The sequence below is a fragment of the Catharus ustulatus genome, chromosome Z (genome assembly GCF_009819885.2).
Source record: "Catharus ustulatus isolate bCatUst1 chromosome Z, bCatUst1.pri.v2, whole genome shotgun sequence".
NCBI classification, from domain to species: Eukaryota; Metazoa; Chordata; class Aves; order Passeriformes; family Turdidae; genus Catharus; species Catharus ustulatus.
Window position 1 is genome coordinate 21536494 of NC_046262.2, and position 26322 is coordinate 21562815.

At 37.0% G+C, this 26322-nt stretch overlaps 1 protein-coding gene across 7 annotated transcripts in view; it reads left to right on the forward strand.

Annotated features, from left to right (window-relative positions):
* The window catches only part of ERBIN (erbb2 interacting protein), a 121835-nt gene that overhangs the window by 77878 nt on the left and 17635 nt on the right, over window positions 1-26322 (forward strand). For 6 of the 7 annotated variants that reach the window (XM_033085446.2, XM_033085445.2, XM_033085447.2 and 3 more), the window contains 15 exons: window positions 797-853; window positions 4815-4878; window positions 6443-6517; window positions 7795-7939; window positions 8388-8460; window positions 9519-9648; window positions 9982-10097; window positions 11056-11125; window positions 12225-12324; window positions 14946-15067; window positions 15657-15827; window positions 16608-16790; window positions 19814-19931; window positions 21619-21802; window positions 23305-24811. In XM_033085446.2, the coding sequence (XP_032941337.1) occupies window positions 797-853; window positions 4815-4878; window positions 6443-6517; window positions 7795-7939; window positions 8388-8460; window positions 9519-9648; window positions 9982-10097; window positions 11056-11125; window positions 12225-12324; window positions 14946-15067; window positions 15657-15827; window positions 16608-16790; window positions 19814-19931; window positions 21619-21802; window positions 23305-24811 (3115 nt within the window). The remainder of the gene's footprint in view (window positions 1-796; window positions 854-4814; window positions 4879-6442; window positions 6518-7794; window positions 7940-8387; window positions 8461-9518; window positions 9649-9981; window positions 10098-11055; window positions 11126-12224; window positions 12325-14945; window positions 15068-15656; window positions 15828-16607; window positions 16791-19813; window positions 19932-21618; window positions 21803-23304; window positions 24812-26322) is intronic. The other variant, XM_033085450.2, reaches the window with a different exon arrangement.

Here is a 26322-nt window from a genome sequence, read left to right on the forward strand (position 1 = left end):
AGTAGAATTTTTGTCATTAAAATCCTATCTGTATTTAAACTAAATCAGTTGCTTAATTTTTTTAAACAAATTGAGCTTTATCACTTCTGTCCCAATACAAAAAATTTCTCTGGGAATGGTATGTTGCTTGTACATAAAGACTGCTTGAAACGTAACCTTGCCTAAACAGTTGAGTTGGTATCTAGAGGTTATTTGTCTTTCTGCCAAGGATTTACTGGAAAAAAGGTCAAACCACCTTCTAACAGGAGTATCAAAATGGATTCAGAAGCTGACTAGAAAGAGAATATGGAAGAAAATCCAAGATTAATTTAAAGCTGTTAGGTGGAAGACTACAGATATTCCTCAGATAAGGCTTTTTGTATTAAACTGATACGTTGCCAGTAGTAGAAATTGAACATCTTTAACTGTGCAAAGTGATCCTACCTTTCTGTTACTTCCTGTGTACTTTTCATTATAACGATAGCATGTACCTATTATTAATCCAATGGAGTGTTTCAATATCTATGGTATTAGGGAAAACAAATGTGTTCAAACAGGTGCGGAAAAACAGGCAAGATCTTGTTTGTTGCTTTATCAAAATCAATCTCCAGACAATGAATTTAAAATAGCATGCAAATTTTGCACAAAATTTCACCTTAATGTTACAGGAAAAAAATTTCAACCTTCCAGATCCTTCTTCTTTTATATACTGTATATAAATATATGTATTTTTATATACTGTAATATAAGTAAGTTCAGAGATTGTTTTTATTAACTACAGAATGTTGTAGTAATTTCTTATGCCTTTCTGTTACAGATTAACTAAACTCCAGATATTGGAACTTAGAGAAAACCAGTTAAAAATATTGCCAAAGTAAGTATAGTATAGTTCTAGAAATTCCTACAGCATTTGTTTTAACATTAATGCAGTTGTGCCTCTCTCCTAAAATCTAGTGTTTTTCTAGTCCCTGCCTTGCAATTCTCACTTACTTCATCAAAGAAGCCCAGGCTGATGGTGATGCAATTCCTGTTGTTTCTATGAACAAGAGCAATGCTCAGAATTTTCCATCTGGGACTCCGGAGCTCCAAACAGGTTAACAAAGATATAAGAGATCAATGAAGAAAGAAACAGTTCCCAAAGATGGGATGTAAATAGTCACCTGCAGAGTTATGAATATGTTGTGTGTATGATCTTTCTCTGGCAACAGAAATTGATAGATTTGCTGGTTTTGGTGGATGTAAGAAGTTTTGGTGGAGAAGAGGAGGCTCTAACAATTGAGTATTCACTCTGTCCAACTCATGCTGGGAGTCACTTGCAAGCAGTAGGCTGAAGTGGAAATTGCCAGTTCTTCAAATACAGTAGCCATTTTTTTTTAGTGACTGTGGCTAATGATATGCCTAAGATATGATCAAGGGTTATATTCTACTGGGATTCCCTGTTTAAGTGCCTAGATACTGTACTGTGGAGTCTGCTGTATAAACAAGCCAGAACTCATGTCTGGAATGACATGTACAGCATCAGAAAGTGTGAATTTACATCTTCAAAGTGTGAAGAATTCTGTGGTATAAATACTCTCAATTCTCTTCGGCTCTCTCTGCTATCACTAGTTTTCAGCAGAAAAACATTAGAGGATGTGTAATTTAGAGTGGTAGCTCTCTAAATTAAGTTACTCCCAACTGAGGAACAGTAGCTATAATTAAAGCTTCCAGCTGATACAGATTTTGTTTATAAGATCACTCTGACCTTAATTGCCATAATTAACACTAACAGCATGAATTACATGAAATATTTCTAAAAATGTAGTTCAGTCTTGTAGTGATGAGACAATAGTACATGCTTTAATGAGTTTAAGTCAAACGTATCCTCTGTTGAAGGTGGTGGGAAACTTTTTGTTGACTTCAGTGTTTTCAGAGTTCTGTTCTTGATTGAAAACCAAACAGTGACTGTCATGAAGAAGTCCTCTGTTTCACTTCCATAATAATCTGAGCATGCTGAACTGCCAGCTTTATTATTCTATTCTGGTACTCTTATGGAAGATGCTATACAGCTTTAAAAAGTGTAGAAAATTCAGAGCAGTTTTTTGATGTTAATAAGATATAGCAGTAGGTTCTGATTTTTTACTATAGAATACCAGTATCTTTTCTTGTTTTCTTGTGACTCTCATCTTTCTAATATTCTATTTGTAATTAGAAATGTATTTGGATAAATTCTACAGCATCAAACTAGCCCTCTTTCTGAGTAAAACATGCACATAATTTTTGACACTTAAGTATGAAATACTTGAAAGTAGGTTAATCAAAATGGGTAATCAATGCCAACACACTACATCAACGTTGCTTTATGCCAAATATGTATAATTTTATTTGGAGCTTATCCACAGCCAGAAACTGCAAGTGTTAGCATTATAATGCAAAACAGCTGGATAAAACTATTTCTGAAAGGAAACAAAAAACACACAAACTATTTTAGAGGCATTTTTCTGATAGGTGAATTGGGAAGATGATGCAGTAAAAATATGGTAATTTTAAAAAAAAATTTTTTTAAACTTTTATGGCCCAATTGTCAATACAAAGAATAAGCATTTTAGAAAGAAGCAAATTATTTGAGAGCATAATCGTAGTGATTCAGGGCCCAATCTTGCCATCACACTCACCCCCCTTGAATTGTATGCCACTTGACATCAACTGTAGTGTTGACCTTAGTGAAGCTGTCTGTCTACAACAGCAGAATTTGAGGCATAATTTAGGCTATCTAATCCTTTACTATTGAGTTGAATTGATACCAAGTTCAATAATTTGAATTATGGAAGAGGCTTTCAGTTTATGGGAGGATTACATAGTGCCATGTCAAAGATGAAAATAGGTGTAATTCCATGATCTAGTTAATGCTTTTTTCAATATCATTTGGCATTGAATTTTCCTGCTACCATAAATGATTGGAAGCCTTGTTTGTATTTTGTTTGAAGGTATTTCTCCACAAGCAATACAGGAAGGCAAGGAGATATTGATCCTAGAATATCTGAAATATTCTGAAATATCTATTATGCAAACACTAGTGAAAGGAGGGAATATTTTGGAGATCCTCATCTTGCAAACATATTTGTGTATGTTTTGTAGTTGGGTGGAAGTGTTTGCTAGATCCACAGTCATTGTAGCAAAGGAAATAAAGGGCCCCAAATCAATCAAGTCTTGTTATCCTGTCCTTTTTATGTAACAATGGTTTGCATAGTGTGGTCTATGAAGTTTCAAAAGCTACAGAATACTATGTTTTAAAGATTCTTTTAAAAGAGTTCTTTAGCAGTGCTTCTGGGAGATTCTTTAGGGCAGATTTGTTAGGAACATATAGCACTAAAATTGGTATTGACATGGTCCCACAGAGCTTTGGGAGATCAATCTTCTGCAGGATTTCAGAGGGACTCAGATAAGTTTAGTTAGAAGTTGAAAAAGAATGTTAGCTTACTGATAATCATCCTGTTCATTAGCTTCAAGAAATGAGGGAAATTGTTTATTAGAGTCTTCTGAAAGTAGTCTTCATGTTTTACTGGGGTTTTTTTCTTTCTCTAGGACAGTAGGAATGTTTGCTAGAAGCTTTCCTTCAAAGCCTGTGTATACTATTTGCACAAAATGCTTCTACTGCTTTTGTCTTGGTCTTGTCTTTACCTACTTAGGCTAAATTCCTAGTTTGTTCTAGTTAATTACTCCAATGCCATGAAAATCAAATTTCTAAACAAATGTTGGGTCTCCTTCTTGGAGATTATTTTAAGGAATAATATTAATAATTGCATTAAATTACTTTCAGTAAATTTGATGTTTTCCAATATATGTTCAGAGCAACTATGGATCTTACTGTATTTGAAGAAAAACTGAAGCTTTGAATGGCTGCATAGAGCATCTTAAGCTCATGCAATTGTTTTTTGAAGAAACTAATGTGATATTCTGACAGTATACAAGACTCTATAATTTAGGAGCTCTGATATTTAATTTTTTCTGGTGCAGTTTGTATATGGAAGTTTTAGGTTCTACTAATCATTCTGTGAAATCTATGATTAAATAAATTAATTAATATTTTTTCATATGAGAGATTCACAGTCTCTTTAAAAATACTTTCAGGTAGAGCTACTGTTGACTGTGAAGTACCCATTGTGTAGACCACCATGTGCAGTGGTAGATCATCTCTGTGGAGTTCCCAGAGTGAGCTTACATAGAGGAAAAATGTTTCTAAAACACAGTTTGAAGTAATGGATTTTACTTTCATTTCAGTCGTTGATTTAATATTTACCGTAAGTTAGGTTAAAGAGTATTGGTGTGTCAAAAAATCTGATTTAGTAATCTTATTTAATGTATGGCTAGAGAAATAATTAGGGTTCCAAACCACATCACATGGATGCAACTTAACAGCCTGGAAAGGTAAAAAGGTGGTGTTGCGTACTGTGACTGAACAGTGCTCTTCTCTGTTGTAACTGATCACTGGGCAGTAGTCTTTCTTCAAGAAAAAAACGTGTAGTTAACCATCCTTTGGCAGCTGAATGGACGTACTGTGACTCGACATAAAAAGCTGAACCACTCAAAAGAAGAGATGTGCCACTGCATTACTCTTTATCATGAAGATTTCTTTACTGGTCTTTAGTTTTTGCAAGCTCATCTTGCAGCTTCAAGTGTGTTGCAGTGCACTCTGTGTGACACTCAGCAATGTGCAGGATCAGTAATATGTACCTGGTTCCAGTTACAGAATAATATAATTACTTAATACTGATTACTAGATTATAAATCTGTGAGATTTGATGTAGCTAGTATTTTCTTAGACCTAATTCTTTATTAATCCCCTTCCTATGCAGAACCATGTCCAGACTGACTCAGTTGGAGAGACTGGACTTAGGAAGTAATGAATTCACGGAAGTGGTGAGTTTTGCCTTAGTAAAAGAGCTCTGCATCTTTTATAAATCTTCTTATCCTTTGATCAGTTTTTAACAAATACGAAAACATGAACATCATCTTAAGAGTTCTGATACTGAGAGTTATTTATACCTTACAACTACTTTATGGAACCTGTTACAAAAATTATACCTGTGATCTTATGAATGAGAGTATGCGTCTATCTATTTAAAAATAACACTGTTATATAGTGTGGTTACTGTACTGTAAATAATTAATAGGTGTATGTGTTTGAGTTATAAACATAATGGATTGGCTTAGAATAAATTCCAAACACTTATTGATTATCATGCATTGAATGTTATAATTTTGTGCATAACCCACTTTTGTTTTTGTGCACAAACTTTTTAGATCCAAGGGTTATTAAATTTGAATGTTCTTCAAAGCAGTATTTATAGTTGAGGTTCTCTGATTTTTCCTTCAGCATGTATTGACTTGTTTTCCGTTTGTGGTCTCACAGGCAAATATATCTTGTATTTAAGAGTCACATAACATCTCTGCATTTTCAGAAGTACTTTCCATAGTAAAGGAATTGAAATAGAAGTATAATGAAACTTGCTGACCTGCAACACAATAGAGTCAAGCCTTTGTGTGCCACTAGTAGAATATGCAGAGCTGAACACTTGCCTAGTGACATGGTTTGGAAAAATGGGAAGTGTATTTAAGGAATTTTTCATTATTATGGTTAAACATCTAGCCCTTACCATGACTGCCATCATCTCATCACAGGGTAGATACTTGTGTGGGAGCCTTAAACTAATGTTTAAATTTCAACTTCGTCTTGGAAAATTAGTTGGGAGTCAGGATTGCAACTTAAGCAGAAGTCATATCTATTTACTGTATAATAAAACTTAGCATTGATCTGAACTTGGCTATACTTATTAAGGTGCTGTAGTACCTCTTTAGTATTAGTTTCTCAGGAAGGAAGTTTAAATAGGAAAGCATATGCAGTGTGAATGTTTACCAAGAAGGGTTCTTTTCCTGATAAACAAGACACTTTTAACAGAAGTTATAGTGGAAACACAATCTCACACTTAATTTTATGGATGGAGTGGTTTGCTTGTATCATGGAGATGCACCCTTTGTTGATAGAAAAATAAAATTTGTTTTGATTTTCCCCCAAACCAAAAAATCACGGGGGTTTTTGAAAAACAAGTCCTCTGAGTTGATGAAATTTAAGGGTTTTTAGACCTCTTCCATCAAAATTGTACATGTAACATGTGCTTACAGTTTTCAACAGTGCCTGTTGAAAAGTAATACTTTCTGTAAAAGACAGCAAATCATCAGAAAGCCTTTCTCTAAAGATAATTTAGTGCTGTGGTCAAGTTCTTCAATGTTTTTGTTTATCTGGTATATATTTTGATTTCAAAAGCTAATTATCTGGGCTTTATTTGATGACCTAGTGAAAAAAGTGGGTATAACAGCTACAGGAACACATTGCTAAAGTTGCGATAGACAAATCACTGGAGTTGTTTTTTCTGTTCGTTGGGGTTTTTTCATAACTTTTTTTTAAAATGGCTTCCCATTGCAGCCTGAAGTACTTGAACAACTGAGTGGATTAAAGGAATTTTGGATGGATGGTAATAGATTAACACTTATTCCTGGGGTAAGTTCTTTTGCTGTGTTAAACATAGAGTATTTTAAATTATACAGGTACTTGCTTTGTCAGTGATCATGTATGTTGAAATTGTTATGTAATTTTAGTGTTACTTAAAGCCAAAAGCTAAATGGCACTTGAATGCTTAACTAGTCCACTTAGAAATTATCACTGATCATGAGAGCTACTTTCACAGCTTTTTGGTTCTTTTTTTTTCTCATTGAATGTTATATATTTCTCATCTAAAAAGTATGTTGCAATTCAGGAAAGCCAGTAAAAATCTTAAATCAAATTTATTTGGTTTGAATGGCCCTTCCAAAAAGAGATTATTCTATGTTAAACAGAAAGCAAGAATATACAGGATAAATCTGGTGTGTGGATTTTTGCTGGCCACAACTGTAAAACAAGTGGTGCCAATTCTGGTGCTGTGGAAACAGGGAGCATAGCCATTTCCTGAGAAAACAGTCTGTTGACTTAGTGTGGGTTCCTGACATCTTTCAGGATTACATGTGGTCCAGGCTGACCTATTATTACAGTGCTTGAGAACCTTTGTTTAGGTTATAGCAAACTAGTAAATGAATATTTGAAATTTGGTAAGCAACTGGCTTGTTTGTAACCTTAAAATCACAACCAGTCATGTGAAATGTGGCCTTCCTGCCTAATCAGTAGTCTTTGCTACTGTTTTTCCATCAGCTAACTCTTAGTTGAATGGTTTGATTACAAAATACAAGCTGAACTGTGTTTTGCAGTAAAATAAAATTGCATTTCTGAAAATGAAGATTTTAATAGAGTAGTGTGCATGAATTTCAAGCTTGTGTTTGATTCACATGGGATGGTAATGCACGCTTATATTTTGCCTTGTTTCTTTCAGTTTAGTACAATTAGGGTTTCATCGTTGTTTTTGAGGATGCAGTTTTACACAAAAGGCAAAAATGAGCATTAAAAGTCTCCTGGAGCATAATGATGTCCTCACATTATGTGTCTCTTTCTGAAGTCTCTTCTAAAGCTTCAATTACTTGATTCATGGTAACTGAATCAAACCGTTGAATATGCAGAAGACTGACTTTAGGGATGTGCAGAGCTACTGTGGGGTGTCTGTATGTGCAAAAACATCAGCTGTGCTTATCTGCACAAAATACTTCATTTGTAAGTTTGTGTATTTTGCATAAAATTGTATTTCAGTACTCTAATTCTTTCCCTCTGACATTAGATTTGAGAGGTCAAATCTGCTGGATTTTTTGTTTTGAACTTGCACTTTCTAGAACATTATTTTCTCTTACTTGTAGTTTATAGGCACTTTGAAACAACTGACATACTTGGATGTTTCTAAAAACAACATTGAAGTAGTGGAAGAAGGTATTTCAGGTTGTGAAAGCCTGCAAGATCTACTGTTATCCAGTAATTCACTTCAGCAGCTGCCAGAGTCTATTGGTTTGTATTTCAAATTAATTCATGTTTTTAAAAGCCTGTAGTTCAGACACAGAGCACTTGAAAATGCAAAAACGGCACTCTAGATCTGTTTCAGTTGAGTAGAAGTGCCAGTTCTTGATAAAACTGTAATACTTGGCTAAATAATAACTTACAATTGTTTTGGAGCATTCTTTATACAGTAGTTTGTAAATTGATGAAAAACTGCGGTCTCTATCAGAAAAAAAAAACCCTATTTCTTTTTCTCCCTGCCCCCACCGACCTACCCAAATGGTTGACATACTGTAAACAGGCAAACAAGTTCTGTAAGCTCATCTCCTTATTTCCACTGTAGGCATGCCAGGGAATAGAGATGTGGTTGCTTGCCCATGTTTTCCCTCTCTCAATTTAAAGTTCAGACTCAGCTTAATGAACTCAAATGTCCATTTTGATTTACTTGTTCCTCTTATAGGTTCTCTGAAAAAGGTGACAACACTTAAAATTGATGAAAACCAGTTAATTTATTTGCCTGACTCCATAGGAGGGTAGGTATTTCACCAAAAGAAGTTTAATTGCCTTTCTGAAAATACTGTTCTTTAACAGTGGCTCCTCTTTCAGAGTTTTTTATAACTACTTGATTTAATTTCTTCTGTATGTTACTGTCCTAATACAGTTTCAAGCAAGTGTTTGCATATCTTAGTTCTACTTTGCAGCATGTATGTTCCTACTTAATACCAAAGAAGATATGTTCCTTACGTAATGCAGCCACCAATGCATGAAGCAAAAATTGAGTGTAATAGAAAACAAGATACTTAGAGTCAGTTAGCTTCCTGAAACTGGTTTTTTTTGACAGTAACATGGCTGTGGTAGATATTGCAAATGATTGCCCAATCTCAAAAATATTGTAAAAAGTAAATATGAATATGTATTTATCTTATGTTATATATATATATAATGTGTGTATATATATATGGAGAATTTTCAGCTGACCATCAGCAAGTTTTTTAATATATATTTTGGTGTTCAGCAATTTAATTTAAAACTTGTAAATAATAGCAAAAATAATTGGCTCACAATTAAGTGCTGTACAAACGTACAATGTCTTCCAATTTTTTCATATATTTTAATCAATATAGATTATCTTTCGTTGTCAGTTTACAAAGTACTGCCAGATCCTTATGTTCACAGTCTCTAACTCTTGAAATTCTTGTCCAAAAACTGCACTTGGCTCTGATTTTACTATAGTCTGTCCCATTCTGAATGTTCTTAATGCCTTACAGTGACATGTGTCATGTACTACACAAGCACTCAGTGTTGCTGGCCTCACTGATTTCATTGTGAGGACAGTGTAAAGGAGATTTTTAAAAAATAAGCAAGTTCAAAACAGAACCAAAAATCCTACAATCAACAAGAAAACACAACCACCCTAAAACACATTTTAGACAATCAGTAAAGGATTCTTCTTGGATTTTAATTCCATAGGGTTGATTTTGAACTACATTTGAAATAGTTAATGGTGATATTAACTTCATTTAAGCTGCAGGTGTTCAATTAATGTTGGATTAATTAGTCTGTATAGAGGAGTTAATTTTTTTTTTTTTAGGTTAATATCAGTAGAGGAACTGGACTGTAGTTTCAATGAGATTGAAACACTGCCTTCATCTGTTGGTCAGCTCTCAAATATAAGAACATTTGCTGCAGATCATAACTTTTTAACTCAATTGCCATCAGAGGTATGTGTTTATTGAAAGTCTAAAAATGAATATTTTAATGTGTTTATATAGTCTGTGCAACTTGTGAACAATCAGTTACTAATTTTTGAGAGGATTTTTTTGGTGTATGTTTTCAAAGGAGGATGTATACAAATTATTTACAAGTTTATAAATAATGAAATCTAATTTTTTTAAGCAGCAAGTAGGAATCCATTGCTGTGTGTTGAAACTAAAAGGTTAGTGTGTAACAACAAACTTTCAAGACAAAACAGCCTCAATGCTAATTGTTTTAAAAATTTTCATATTTATGTTGTGAAAATGAATTAATTCATTGTGGGCCTTCTTTTTTTTTAGATCGGAAACTGGAAACATGTAACAGTGTTGTTTCTGCATTCTAATAAGCTTGAATTTCTCCCTGAAGAAATGGGTGATATGCAGAAATTAAAAGTCATTAATCTGAGTGACAATAGGTTTGTGAATGCTTTTCAAGTAGAAGTTGTATAAAATGCAATGATAATGTAGAGGGATTGTTACGAATACATTATGGCTATCTTTCCTTATCTCACACATAGCTCAGAAGCTGACTGAAATGTATTTAATGAATTATTGTTGTGTTCTGGATTTTGCAGTTCCATTATATTAAGCTATATTTATTTTAATGACTTGGCTGTGCATTGGAGTGCAGCTTCACTACATTAGTTTTTCTAGGGAAGTAGTTTGGTTATTTGCATAAAACTTTTGATTCTTAAAGATTAATAGCTTCTTGAATTGTATATGGAGCACCCAACAGTATCATAGGATAGTGTGTGTTCTGGGGGAATAGAGTTGTGTTTTATTAGAGATGGTAGTCAAAAATAGACAAAATGTTTAGCTTTGGGGAATTGTTGATTTATAGAATTGAAGTATACTGGGAGAGAAAAGTCTACCAGTACACACGTCCTGTTATGTCAGTCCAGCCTCTCGGTACTCTATCTGTGGCTTGATTTATCCATTAATGCCAGGGCACCCACTATCCAGGACAGCCCCTTCCCCATACATGTGCCTTTGAGAAAAAAATCTGATTTTTAGGTGTAGCATAGTTTTCCTTAATTGGCATAAATGGTGATAAAATAGTGAGGATTCATATTTATTAATTCATGTTAATTGTCTTTGTATTCAAGTCACCCAGTTGAATTAAAATTCAAGTTACAATACTACTTATTTATTTTAAACTACTTGCTAAACTGGCCAGATGTAAGTTTTCCTTGTTTGTTTGGGTTATTTTAAATTTGAATTTAAATTACATGCTGTAGACTTTCAGCTCTCAGTATTTAATAAGATAACTTCATATGGATATGTCCTTTTAAAATATTTTACAGGCTAATGCAGGATTGTTTAAAGTCTTACAGTATGGCTAAATGTATTTACCTAAATTCTTGTAATTTACAGACTGAAGAATTTGCCATTTACCTTTACAAAACTGCAACAACTCACTGCTATGTGGCTATCAGACAATCAGGTAAGATTTTTTTGTATTGAAAATAAAAGATTGTTGACTTCATTCCTAATGGGATTGACAAAGACAATCTATTACATAAAGAGACATAGTGCTGTGTACATCAATATTTTCTTGACATTGCTGTCAAGTTTCCTGAAGTAACCAATACTGAGCTTACCTGTCTCTAGCCTTATAATCCTGGAGTTCTATACTATGGGGAAATACAATTTAACAGGTGTTGGAAAGTTTTTTATCCGTTAGCTTTTGGTTTTGTTGTGTTTTCTCTGGGTTTGTGGAGGGTTTTTTGTTTGTGTTTTGCGTTTTTGTTTTATTTTTGTTTTGTCTTGTTTTTGTTTGTTGTTGTATTTTTGGGTTTTTTTTATTGTTTTGTTGTTGTCATTTTTGTCTGTTCAGGCTAAGTTACACAGGAGAGTTAGTAGCCTGCTGTTGCTTTCACAGCTATACCAGTCAGGAAACTCAGTATGCCTGGTTTTGAGTTAGGTTTCTTGCCATACCTTTGAACTGTGTGGCTGTTCAACTTTGAAGTTGTTAAGCAATAACTAATGTGCTTGTATTTTGCCTTTTATGTTTTAAGTCCCGTATTAGGGCATACGGGACTGTCAGAAATCCACTAGCCTACTAGCCTCAGATGTGCACTTTTACTTAACCAGTAATTTCAAGAATCCTCTGCCCTTCCCTGTAAGGGAAGGATGTTCAATCTGGTGTAAAATAAGAATACACACACTTTCTCTTTGTGTGATTGTCTGCAGCTTTCAATAGCTAAATATATCTGTGCATTTCTGACCAATGTGCTTTGGGATTGTAGTAAGTGCCAATAAGAAACTGGGCTACTTTTTGGCTATCTAGTGTTTTCTTTTCACAAAAGCTGTTGGTGAGTTTGTCCTCAGTCAAAAAGCCTGTCATCAGTCAAATACAGACATATTAATATCTTCATTTTGTGAAAATTATTCAGAGGAGAAATGGTTTAATTCAAGGGAAAGCAGTCTTCAAAGTCAAGGGACAGGCATGCCCTGTGATATGTAGGTCATATTTACTTTTATATATATATGTATGCATATATATGTCCTCATAACATATCCTTCTTTCATTTACTTTTTAGTCTAAACCACTTATTCCTCTTCAAAAGGAAGCTGACCCTGATACACAGAAAACAGTACTTACTAATTACATGTTCCCTCAGCAACCAAGGACTGAGGAGGGTAAGGAATTTCTGAAATTACCTGTCACAGTGGTCACTTTTGAAAATAACAATGGAAAGTCTTACTGCTAATATGATTTTCACTAAATAAAGCTTAAATACAAGTTTAGAGTATAATTGAAAGAGATGATGAGTTGTGTCTGATGAATGAGAACAGTAACTTAACGAGATTTAGATGTTGGTAAATTTTAGATGAAACTATTTCAGTGAATGAGGTGAGAAATGGACAGGAACATATTCTGTGGTGCTTGCCACTCCCAGCCTGACACCCTCTTCCTTCCAACGTGGCCTAATGATTTGGAGTGAAATTCTCTTAAGCGTTAACTTCAAACTGACTATTTTAGCAAAATGTTTCCTCTATTACCAAGTACATATTTTTTGAAAAGTACAGTAATTTCACGACTATAAGGCGCACTCTTTTGACTAAAATTTTCCCTCAAACCCGGAATTGCGCCTTACAGTCTGGTGCGCCTTATATGATGTACAAAGTTGCGAAATTTGCCAAACCAGAAGTGTGAGCTGTGAGCCGTGGGGGGAGCCAGCAGTGCCACAGCAGCTGGCTGGAGGCAGACCCAGGGCCCGCGGCACTGCCCCTGCTGGGTGGAGGCAGGCGAGGGGGCCCATGGCTGCCGGGTGAAGGCGGGCCTGGGGGCCCGCGGTGCCACTCCTTCCGGGTCTAGATGGTCCCGGGGGCCAATGGCTGCCAGGTGAAGGCGGGCTAGGGTGCCCGCAGCGCCCCCCTTCCCAGGGCCAGGCAGTCCCGGGGGCCCATGGCTGCCTGGTCCAGGGGGGCCCGGTGGCTCGCGGCACCGCCCCTGCCAGGTGGAGGTGGGCCCGGGGGCCAATGACTGCTGGGTTGAGGCAGGGCCTTGGCCAGCAACCTCGTGGGGGGAACTGGGGGCGGAGCCTCGCTGCAAAAAAAAGTGCGCCTTATAGTCCAGTGTGCCTTATATGATCTACAAAGTTGCGAATTTTGCCGACTCCGGGGGGGTGCGCCTTATAGTCTAGTGCGCCTTATGGTCGTGAAATTACTGTACATGGCATTCTCTTGTTTATTCTGAAATTTAAAAAAACAGTCAGCCCAGAAAAAACATCTTGCTCACATGTAGTTTGAGCTGTTTTTATTAAAGGTTAGGCAGAACATTTAAAGCTGTTACCAGAAAGTTATTTTAGCATAGTTGTGAAGTAGTTAAGTAACGTTGCAGTAGCAAACCAAACAGGAGTTAGGGAAAGAGAGCTGAATAACTTTATTTTTCTGCATTTTTTCCCTTGCAAGAAAAAGGAAAAATCTTTGTACTGCTTTAAAAGAAATGAAGGGGGACAATATATTAATGGAAATAATTGAAAACTGACAAGTTGCAACATTTCATATTCCATGGCACATGTGTGTAGTGCAGACAGAGGAGTAGTCAAGTCAAAAACATAAGCAAAAGCAGTAAGCTGTGCATCACTTTTAGTGCCTTCTAATGTATTTGCAATACCTCTGATAGGATGTGAGAATTGAGAGATTCAATGAAGTTCAAGACTGTTCCTGAAAGTGTTCCCTCCATTGGAACTCAGTTTTTCTCAGATTCTGGCTTTTCTGTAGACAAGGAAAGGACTGATTATATGTTTAAGTTGACAGAATACCTGTCTGAATAAAGGAAGGTTTAAGGTTCAATAGAGTTATTAAGTTGACTTTTGGTCAGGAAATATTAGTAATAGTGAAGTTTATTATAGTATTTTCAGAAGTGTGAAAATTTTAAGTTTACCCAATAAATGCAGAGTAATGAATATTCCATTGCACTTACTGAGCCCTATAATTAAGTATTTTTCTATGTCAGGCAAAGAAGAGGTTAAGATGAACAGTCTTGGTATTGCTAGTGAAGGATATACATTTTCTGGGTGGTAGTGGCAAATTTATTGGACTATTTGTCATGCTAAAAGTAGAACCTGGCTGATGTAGGACCAAGACATGCTAAAATAAGAGCCATCAGGTACCTACAAGGTTTTTTTAATCTCTTGTAAAATTAAGCAAGAAATATTTGGATCTAAAGCCCCTGTCGACTGCACAACTGTTGCAAAATCATGCAGATTAACTCAGTTTTAGATGCTTACACTACTTTAGGATTAGTAAGGATGCAGGTTTTTCTCACTAAGTCATTCTTAGTTTTCATTTTTAAATTTTCATTAAATGAAATCAGATTAATGTTCTTACCTGTGCTTAATCATGTTAAGCACTCATAATAGGCTAATATAAATCTATAGAAATATAATTCATGTTTATATATATATATACACGCAAGTACATTATTTCATATTTGTATGTAGAATAAAAACACTTAGCAGAGTTCTGCTGAAAATTTTCAAGTGTGAATTTTAAGGCTAGTGTACAACTAAGCATACGATTTTCTTTTCAATGTCAGAGATTTGCTAATATGAAAGTACAGCCAAATTCCTAAAGCAGTGGCATTGTGTGGCATTGCATCTAATCTTCTGTTAATGGTGCTGTTAGTCTTTTATCTTTTGAAAATAATAAATACAAAAGCACATCAATTCCATCTAAGAGAAAGGAAATTAGTACATTTTCTTCTGCATAGTGTAGCCTATTCTTATAAGAACTTCTTCGGGGTTTTTTTCCAGTTATGTTCATTTCTGATAATGAAAGTTTCAATCCATCTCTGTGGGAGGAACAGAGGAAACAGCGTGCTCAGGTGGCATTTGAGTGTGACGAAGACAAAGATGAGAGAGAGGCACCACCTCGGGTTAGTATTTAATTTATTTTTGCATACTGGGTGCTTCCCTCCCTGTTACTTCTACCCTTAATCTCAACCTTTTCCTTACTTCCGTTTTGGGTTTCACTCTGCTGAATAAATCAAGTCATCAGTTTAGAGTATTTAGGAGGATGAAACACTATGGTTTGGATTTTTTTGTTGTGCTTGCTTTTAGTTTGGGCATTATTTGGCATGATCATTTTCAGCAGGGCGCAAGGGAAGAACTCAAGCTGATACATGGCAATGTAGGTCCTGAATGGGATGCTACCTGACTAATGGTGCTGTGGAGAGCAAGTGGGGAAACCATGATAAATCCTGATTCTATTTTAAGTGAATTACAGTTGGCTTAATCCTTCCTTGGAATCTTTGGTCTTTGGTTGGGGTAAAGGGAGTGAAAGTGATTAATAATCTTGCCTAGTCGTATAAGCTTATGTCTGCCTCAGTGCAGACAGACATGACTATCTGGATGGAGATTCTAGAGTATTCAGTGGTTTGGCCTAATTAATTATTTGTTTTAAAGCTTATGTTTTAGTTCTGACATTTAAATAAATGTAGAACCTTACTGCTTTTTGTTATACAGGAGGGCAATCTGAAGAGATACCCAACTCCATATCCTGATGAACTGAAGAACATGGTTAAAACAGTCCAGACAATTGTACATAGACTAAAGGATGAAGAATCTACTGAAGATGCTGCCAAGGAGTCCAAACGAGAAGTCCAGACAGTTTGTGTAAAAGATGTGGGGGTAAAGGTTAGAGACAGCATTATCTTCTGGTTTTGCAAGAAATTCCAAAGATTAATGTGTCATTGATTCCTTTTAATTCTCTTCTCTCTCCCTTCTGACATTTTAGCAAGAAAAATGGTTAGATTGCAGAACCAGTTTACTGCTTCCTTACCTAAGGAGGTCTGTAATAAACATCTGGTTTGCAGTAGCAGTCATCCTCCTGCACCAAAACCAAGAAAAGTGATGTAATTCTCAGGCAAATACAAACGGCAGATGTGTTAAGGAGCTGCCTTCTTTGGTTTCTGGAGGATGGCATCTTTGTCACCCTCTCATCCTCTTTCATCTGCGAGACTTTACAATGCAATTTGAATAATCTCTAAGGCATTTACTGCTCATGACTGAAGGTTTTGTGTGGTAACAAGCAGTAATAGCAGGCTGTCAAAAGTGTCCCAGGTCTCTAGGAGCTTTATGTGGTATGATAGAAGATAGGACTATTTTTTGGTGCTCATGTAGAATCATTGTAGGTATTGGTCTTTTGATTTTTTTTTTTTTTTCATTTGACTGGAAATATAGTGGTATATATTGACACCAGTAAGGATAAGACTGACTGACTGACACGGAGTAGGGCCTGCACCTTAATTATTTATGGTGTTTGCTTAGCATTTCATACCTGGTGCATTTTGTTCTTTATAATTTCAGAGCTCAGATTTTTCCATTCCATATTTTCCTAAAATATATAATGCTGGCTTTATATGTTGCTAAAAATGTTTCAGCATGCTTTCTCTGCTAATATTCTTAATTCTGTAGACCTCAGAAATAAGTTCAATAAAGAACAAAGCCGATGAGAGAAAGCAATATTCAGCAGGAAGCTCTGTGCAGAAGCCTAGTGAACCAGAAGCTGAGCACAGCATTGCAAATTCACAGATGAATGCACTTGTTAAAACCCTGCAGAACACGAAAACAATTGTCAACCATGAAGACATGCTTGAGGTATGGCATTGCAATGAGCATTACAGCAGTCAGAATTGTGCTGGTATTGTATTGAATTTGTTCTTCTGGGAGATGAAAATTTCTGTTGACAATAGAAGAAAATTGCCCTCCATAAATATTGTAAATTCAGATGGTTTTAGATACACTATTTTCCTCCTTCAGATTTTGTTAAGTAAAAGTTGAAACAGCTGATAAAAATTTCATCATAAAAGATACATTTATTTAAAGAAAATTGCAAACTCAGTTAATGGATGATATACACTGTGAAAAAACTTACTTTAGTAGAAGTCTCCAATTATTGGACTGTCAGTACTTTGTTGAATAGTCACTTTTAATTGTTGCTGAAATGAGAAAATGTCAGATTGGTGGTAGCGATAAAAAGTTTCTGTATCCAAGTGAGTATACACATGCATTTCAAATGAAAAGTGGAAGATGGGTTTAAAAATATTAATTCCTTTGTCTTTACTAGTGAGCTGTCAGGAATATTACTTGGAATATACAGTAATTTCACAAATACAAGCCGCACTGTTTTGACTAAAATTTTGCTCCCACACCGAAAATGCAGCTTACACTCAGGAGCGGCTAATATGTGAATAATTTTCTGACATTTCCAACCCCAGAAGTGGAAACCGAGGTGCCGAGTTGAGCAACCTGCCAGTAAAAGCCGGCATTTCGCGATTGTTACAAATTGTTACTCTGTTGCGCCGTGGACGGGGAGAGGCGGGAGAGCTCCCTCCTTCCCTTCTCTCCCACAGCCCAGGGGAGAGACGGGGGGGCCCCGTGCTGCCATCCCCGTGGCCTGGGGGGAAGGCGGGGGCTCCGTGCTGCCATCCCCGCGGCCCGTGGGGTAAGTGGGGGGCTCCTGCCCCCACCTGCCGTGGCAGGAGCAGGCAGGCTCCATCCTCGCCCACCACTGCTGCCATGGCAGGAGCAGGCAGGCTCGGTCCCCGCCCGCTGCCGCGGGTGCCGGCAGTCTCCGTCCCTGCCTGCCACCGTGGGGCTGCGCCAGGCCGGGGCAAACGAGTCCAGTGGCAGCGGTGGCCGGCCCCGAGTGGCCCTGCTGAGTGGCCCCACTGAGCTGGGCTACCTGGCCCCGTCGGCAGCCCCGAGCGGGCTGAACCTGCACAGCCTTAGCCGAGCCAGTAAACCCCGCCATGCCGTGGTTCTGTTACTATTTGGCAACTTTGTTGCACGCGGGTCCTCACTGCGAACGACAGAGCGGCTTATACTCAGGTGCAGCTTATTTATGGACAAAGAACGAAATGTTTGCCAACACCCAGAGATGCGGCTCATAGTCCGTGTGGCTTGTATTCGTGAAATTACTGTACTTACCTCTTAAAGTGAAGGATTTTAAACTTCTGAACTTTGCATCTCTCTGTCAAACACCATGTGTTCATTTATTTAGAAAGCTTGATATTTATGACAAATTTTGGAAATTGTAATTTAATCAGTTCCCAGTCATAACCTGTAAAATACTTTATTCATAATTTCTCAAGTGATTTTTTTTTTTTTTCCCCAAATTGTGTAAGCTGTGGGATGTGCCTATATCACACAGTTAAAGGTCTTAAGTGACAGGCAGTTGTGTCTGTCACTGGCCACTTCCCCACTGGTGTTCTCCTGCTTCTACATTCTTTGTGAAAATACTGGTATTGACATTTTTTTATTTAATTTTAAAATGTGATTTCAGAAGATCATGATAGTGGTCTAATGATAGTGACAACAATTATTTGTGGCTTTGTAGTAAGCTTACTTGTAGCAAGTACAGGAGTCAGGTACAGTGAAGTCCTTGTTTCCATATATTTCCTTATTTCCTGCTGATAACACTGTTGCAGAATCCAGATAGCTAAGCTTTGCCTGTGTGTAAGCTTTTCATTACAGCATTGATTACACTTGTTTATCTAAGAGGAATGGAGTGTGGTAGATGCAGTGACCAGGTTGGTTGTTTGGATTGTAGAGAAAAGCCAATGGATTTTTATTTTTTATTTTTAGTTAGGATTATCACAGCTTGTTTGCTGCATCTCAGCCAAGTTTGTCCTTCCTGCAGTGCTAAGAACTGGTCAGGCAATTGGTATCATGGGAAGGTGGTGCTGCAATAGGTTCCATGCATTAAGTGTTCCAAAACAGGAAGGAAAAGTGAATATTGTCAGACTCTATTTTTGCAATTTGCAACATGAATTTTGTAGCTGGAAGCATAGCATGTTTATTAGAAAGAAGTTTCCACTTTGAGGAAAGAAGGTTTGTTGGGGTTTGTTTCTTCAAAGTATTACTGAAAACAATTGGGTTTTGAAGATAAATGAATATAGGGCTAGCAGTAGGATACTGAATCAGTTACCTGGCTGCTCTTGCAGCAGCTTTGTCTATTAATCTTGCTCATAAGTGCACTGAGTTCCATCTTTTGGTCCAGAAACTAGTGATTACTAGCTTAGATGTATTCAGCATTGCTTTATTTCTCTGCCATTGCTCTTGAGTTAAATAACTTCCTTTTGGAATTTACCCCTAACAAGCTATCCTTATTCTGTTTCTGTTAGATAGACTAGGCAAGCCAAACTCCCTCAGTCTTTATTCACAGCATATCTCTCCATTCCTAGGGTTGTTTCGGTCATAACTACTTTATAGCTGTTTCACTTTGAGCTCTTTTGTTCAAAACCAATACCTGGCTGGTCAGTCTGTGGTGTTTGCTGGTTCAGCGATCACTTTGTGGCTCAGGCTTAACTGGATGCTCTCTCCAGTGGTGGAATAAAGGCTTCATTTACTTGCTCCAAGTATTTTTTGCAGTTAAAGCTACCTGTCTGAGTGTCAGCCCACAGAGTTCAGCTGTGACAGTGCAAGTCTACAAGTGCTACTTCTGAAATACAATGCAGTTGACATGCACTACAGATGCACTACAAAGTTGTTTTGCTTTGCCCATGTTATGTGGCTCATTTATAACCCCTTTATTGTTTAGTAGGTGATAGTTTAGATAACATTTACTTACCTTTGAGCTGCTCTTCAAGATGGACACCATAAAGCTGTTTTTCCTTTAGCAGGAGTCAGAAGAACTCTCCTCTGATGAAGAGATGAAAATGGCAGAAATGCGACCACCACTGATAGAAACCTCTATAAACCAACCAAAAGTGGTAGCCCTAAGCAATAGCAAAAAAGGTGAGATACCATAAAAAGCATTGGAAGTGTTTTGATTTGGACAATTTCTTGACTCAAAGTGGCTAGTTTTTCAAATTAAGTTAGGTAAAAGTAGGCTTAATTTGTATGTTTTAAAAAAAAGATTTTCCTAGTTGAGCAATGAAAGCAGGAAAACATTGCATATATTTGAGCGCATGCTAGAGAAACCTGTGTTGATCACCTAATTTTCTTGATTCTTGTCATTTTAAATCAGACATGAAGAGAAGGGTTGCCTATTTTGGGGGGTTTTGAGCTTGAACACACTCTTGATGTTCTTAAGAAAATGAATGCAGAAAGTAATATTTTTATTGGAAATACTCTAACTCCCCCTTCACCCTTTGTGAATTCTTGCTGCCATATGCAGTTGCTGTAACTGCTGCTATAGTCAGTAATATCACTTATTTAAATTTCTCTACAGAAGCTGTGCTCTCTTCTTTCTCCAGTTATTTTACTCTTTTATTTTTCTTTGCTCTTCTAACATGAAAATTCTGAACATTTTTTTTTGCTAACTAAATTTTATATTCTCTGAAATACAAATTTGGTCTGGGTGACCATTTCCTTAAGAGTAAGAAATGGCCTAGGATTCGGACAAAACATGGTAAAAAAAGAGGATAGCAAATAATATTTTGCTTCATATGATATCCAAGTCTAGTACTTCCAGCACAAATGGCTTTCCTAGACATTAGATGTAAAAAGGTGAGATTTGGTGAAGAGAACCACATGGTGGAAGCAGGAAGTCTTCTGAGGATCACATACAGATGAAAAGGTGGATGTTTATCAATGCTGTCCTTGGATTTTTATGTCTGTCTAAAGTACCAGGTCAAAACTTCTTTCTGTCTGAAGACAGACATTAGTTCCACAAAATGTATGCGTTTGGCACCTGTAAGTGGCTTGAAGCAAAAATTTAAATGTATTTGTTTCTACACTCATGTCAGAATCACAACTGGCTTGAATTTCCCCAGAGAAATTATTTTTATACAGATGTAGTATGTAAGTATGCATACATTATGCAAGAATCAATGTGCACCAGGGATAAATTACTCTGAAAATGTTGTCCTAAGGGATCTGCAAAGCATGGGAATGCACTGAATTCAAAATCTGCAGACGAATATTTTTCATTGCTGATTTTTTACTTTGCTAAAAAGCTATACAAAGCTTATCAAGTGCTCTAGAAGGTTCCAGAGTACTTGGTCTAGTAAATAGCTTTAATAATGACAGAATGTTCAAAATCAGGAGTGGTGTACCCTTTCAAAATACTGCATGTGAAGCAGTGTGCCTCATTTTCTTTGAGGCCAGTAGACTCTTGTAGTTGACAATTTTGGAATCCTTACAGTAACAGAAGTATGATTTAATAGGTATTTTAAGGAAGTATTCAGTAATATAGCACTCGTGTACAACTAGGAAAGTGGGAATAAAGTAAAAATTTAGATTTAATTAACAGATAAGGGTTGTTTACATTAGGCCAAATGTTTTAAAAATAGGAACTATTCCCAACTGTATTTTGTAAGTTAAAATTAACTTTGCAACGGTGCTAGTTTGTATTTTAGTTCCTGGTAGTAAGAATTACTGAAGAGCAAGAGACAGTTTCTAAATACTATACATACATACATGAAACAGCTATTAATATAAGATCTGTGTGTCTAACTAAATTGGCAAATTTTTATTTCAGATGATTCAAAAGATACTGATTCCTTATCAGATGAAGCTACCCACAATAGTAATCAGAATAACAGCAACTGTTCCTCTCCTTCTCGAATGTCAGATTCTGTTTCTTTAAATACTGATAGTAGCCAAGATATTTCTGTCTGTTCTCCTGACAAAGAAACACATGCTGCTGTCTTATCCAAAATCAGGTTTGTAAGATACTGTAAACCACTAAGAAAATATATTGGAAAAATGTTAATTAATGTTTTATATGGTGTTTTGTTCCTTTAATTAATTCATTATCATTCATTAAATATTTAAAATTTCAGTGTTTTATAATAAGGTTAATAATGTTCTCTTAAGGTTAATAAAGTTCTCAAAAAAAAACCTCAGAGACTAACTTTAGTATACATGGTTCTCGTTTCTCTTAATAATATATAATAATAATAAAATAATAATACTAAAAAGGTGTAATAATTTTATCTTTCTAAATTTTTATCCCTACAAAATACATCACTATATCATTTTAAAAGCTCTGTGTTTTGATTTGCTTAATTTTGAAAATCAGTTTGATTGCTAACATGACTGTTAAAGATTCTTGAAAACTTAAAAAGAATGAAATTACAGGTGGTGAGTCTTTTTGGGGTTTTAGTTAAAAAGTACCATTTTTCATAAAAACTGCTAGTAGAAACAAAATTGTCCAATATGGCAACAATTAAAATAAATTACAGTAATTTCATGATTATAAGCCACACAATTTTGACTAAAATTTTGGTCCCAACAAAGAAATGCGGCTTACACTCAGGAGCGGCCAATATATGAAAAAAGTTCAGAAATTTCGAAACCCAGAAGTGCCAGCCACCTGCCAGTAAAACCAGGGATTGCGCAATTGTTACAAATTGGTTACTCTGTTGCATGGCGGGTGGTGGCGGGCTCTGTGCCGGCAGTGAGGGAGGGAGGTGGGAGGCTCTCTCCTGCCAGCCCCGTGGCCTGGGTGGGAGGCAGGGGGCTCTGTGCCCATCTCCCACCGGCGCCGCAGGAATGGGCAGGCTCCGTCTCCACCTGCCACTGCTGCTGCGGGTGCTGGCGGGCTCCGTCCCCGCCTGCCACTGCGGGGCAGCGCTGGGCTGGGGCGAGTGAGCACGGCAGTGGCAGCGGGGGCTGGCCCCGAGCGGCAGTGCCAAGCTGAGCCACCTGGCCCCGTTGGCAGCCCCGAGCGGGCCGAGCCCACATGGCCTGAGCCGAGCCAGTAAACCCACCATGCCGCAATTTTGTTACTATTTGGTAACTTTGTTGCATGTGGGTCCTCGCTGCAAACGACAGAGCGGCTTATAATCAGGTGCAGCTTATGTATGGACAAAGAGCTGAAGGTTGCCGACACCTGGAGCTGCAGCTTGTAATCATGAAATTACTGTAATAAAAAACTTAGGTTATTGGCACTTTTTCTTGAACCTTTCAAACTGTTTTCAATTATTCTTGTGGAGTTTAAACAAACTTCTGAAACGACGTGACATAAAAACATTTCCCAAGTGCGGTCTCTATATAATATTTCTTCAATATAAAATAGTAAATCATGAATCTGTTTCTTTGTCCTGTTTTCTGTGCACAGCGTAGTTGTATCTTAATGGTAATTTTTTTTCTAAAAGGATTCTTAAGAGAAATATATTCATTCTTAGGAGAATTTCTTTAAGAGCCATCTTTTTTTTTCCAGGCGAGAAGATGAAAATTTGAATCTTTTGCAAAATGGAGAGGAATTGGAAGAAAAACTAAATCTGCAAGAGAAGGTTATCAATATGTCTGAATATGAATTGAGCATTGAGGAGAGATTAGGCCTGATAGGAAAAGGTGTTGATCTAAGCACTCCTATGGAGGAGTCTCACAAATTAGACCAAATAAACATGAATATCAATAAACTGGTTAGTGAAGAGGCAGTGCCAGTTCCTGTAGAAAAGTCAGAAACACAAAACATGGTTTCAGTAATGGGCTTTCTCAATAACAATGTAAAAGAAGAAAGTGAGCACTTGGAAAATGGAAATAAATATCGTATAAATAAAGTAAATGGATATGCTGAGGAAACAATACAGTCTCCCAGTAAAGACAAACTAGCAAAAAGCACTACAGTTGATGGGGATTCTGCTGAGCTGTCTGTTTCTAGAAGCACTGAAGATTTGTCCCCACAGAGAAGCGGTCCTGTGATGAAATCTCACAGCATCACAAGTATGGACAGTGGTGGGCTGAAAATCTATGATACTGTAAATGAGAATGGATCTCAACAGCCAAACTCAGTGGTGAAATCAGGATCTGATACTGCAGATGGTAAAAACATAGTCCGAAGTAAATCTGCTACTCTTCTCTATGATCAACCTTTACAGGTTTTTCCTGGGTCATCATCATCATCTGATTTAGTATCTTCTACAAAAACGGTTTTCAAGTTTGACTCAAATCACAATCCTGAAGGTGCTAATACAGTGAGGGGATCAGTGACAGGCGGTGCACAGATGCTCTGTGCTCCTCAATATAATATTCAGTACAGCAGCAGTGCAGCAGCAAAAGATGCCTTGTGGCCCCAGAAACAAAACACCCAAGTAGAACAAGGCACTTTACCTCCTTCACGTCTGCTTAGGTCTGACAGTACAGAAACTCCCAGTTATGTAAAGCATTCTGGCAACATGAATTTCTCTAATCATAACAATGTCCGAGCCAGCGCTGTGTACAACACTCACCAGCGGATGGCTGGGAGACATACAGATCTGTGGGCTGTTCCACCAGGTGACAGACTGCTCCCAGGAGCAACCAGACACACTCTTCAAAGGCAGAGCAGTGTATCTTCTACAGCTTCCATAAATGTTGGGGATAGCGGACCTTCAAGACGAGCCCAAGTTCCTGAAGGGGACTATTTAACATACAGAGATTTGCATTCAATGGGAAGAGCTGCAGCAGTAATGTCAGGACAGCAGAGGCCTCTCTCTGCCCGGACTTACAGCATTGATGGTCCTAACGTGACACGGCCACAGAGCGCACGGCCGGTGGTGAGCGACATACCAGAAAGAACTATGTCAGTCAGTGACTTCAATTACTCGCGGACTAGCCCCTCAAAGAGATCCAACCCACGGGTTAACTCTGAGCACTCACTATTAGATCCTGCAGGAAAAACTAAAGTCCCTCATGACTGGAGGGAGCAGGTGCTACGACATATTGAGGCTAAAAAGCTAGAAAAGGTAAAAACAATAATTCTAATTTTTTTTCTACGCTTCTGTTACCTAGATATGGAATAACATAAGTAGTCCATTTTGAACAGGTTTTAATTACTAGTGAAAATCTAATTTTGATCCTGCTTTTAAAAGGGTAAATGTGTTTGAGAAACACTCAGATGGTAGACTAAATTAACTTTTCCCCCAAGGAAGAAAAAGGTGCTGTTGTTTTTACATCATACTTGCCAGCTTAGCCAAATTACTTTTGAATACATTAAATAATGTTATACAGACCTACTGGACTGCAAGGCCAGCTCTTTTAAGTTAGGAAATTTTTATCATAGCTTTGTAGTCCCAATTTACTAAAATATTCCCTTACACTTCTTGATCTTCTGCCTTTTTTTTACCCTATTCCTTATCTTTAAGAACAAGGAAAAATAAAATCAGTAAAATCTATTTAGAAGTATAGGTCTGCAGCTTTAGTTGCTGAAGAATTCAAAAGTCATAATTATCATGTATTTGCCTCCAAGCTAGTTATCTTTTGAAGTTGGGTATCTGACAGATTGTTGAATGTTTATTGGTTGCTGTGAGATGAGAACACTTTAAAATCTTGTTAATTTCAGAAAAATCACAGAAGGTTTTGATATAAGTAGAGATGATGAACAGGATTCTTTATGTACTGTAAATGCCATCAAGAATTTGAGTTGATAAGTAGAGCTAAAGAATTTGAGTAGAGCCTGGGAGAGTGTAATCTCTGCTGTCCTGCTAACCCAGTTGAAAATATCATCACTAAAAATGGCTTGAATGTCATTAGCCAGATCATGTTTCTTTGGAAGGGAATTGAGTAAAGTATCCAAATGACATTTTGATTATGCCAGCTAGATGGATTTTATTTTTTAGTTTCTTTTCTAAGAACATAGCTTGCTTTGTAATTAATATGGTTAATACTTGAATATCTGTGATGGCGAGAGAATTGGATATGGTTGGAGAAATTACTTTTAATTATGAATTTTCTTCAGAAATCCCAGTATTTGGAGGGATGGGTTTGCTTTTTGTTTTTTGGAGATTTTCTTTTGGTTGGATTTTTTGTTTCAAGTTGCATAAATTCTGGTGACAGAAGAGGATGGGTTTACTTTTTTTATAGAAACCTACACAACAGCTGTACATATTCTGATCCTGCAACAGGAAATATCTTAGGGTAGTACTGTGCTGTCATCTGGGCACCCTGTCCCAGAAGAGGGTCACTAACCTCACCATGTTCCAATTCTAACAAAATGTGCATTCCCTCATTTTCTATTCTCCTGGATGGATATATCAAATCTTACATGTCATGACAAGAGAAACAAAAATACCAGCAGTCCCTGAGTACAGAGGGAAACAGAACTTCAGTGCGCTACTAATGCAGTTTGTTTATAGCTTGTTCATTGGCATGTTAGGAGCAGTGTTTAATGCAGCTGTGGTACCTGTTTGGGCCTGCAGCAGTGTAGTCATCTTTACTTAAATGGCATTGACTGCCTGACTTGATTCCCTTTTTATCT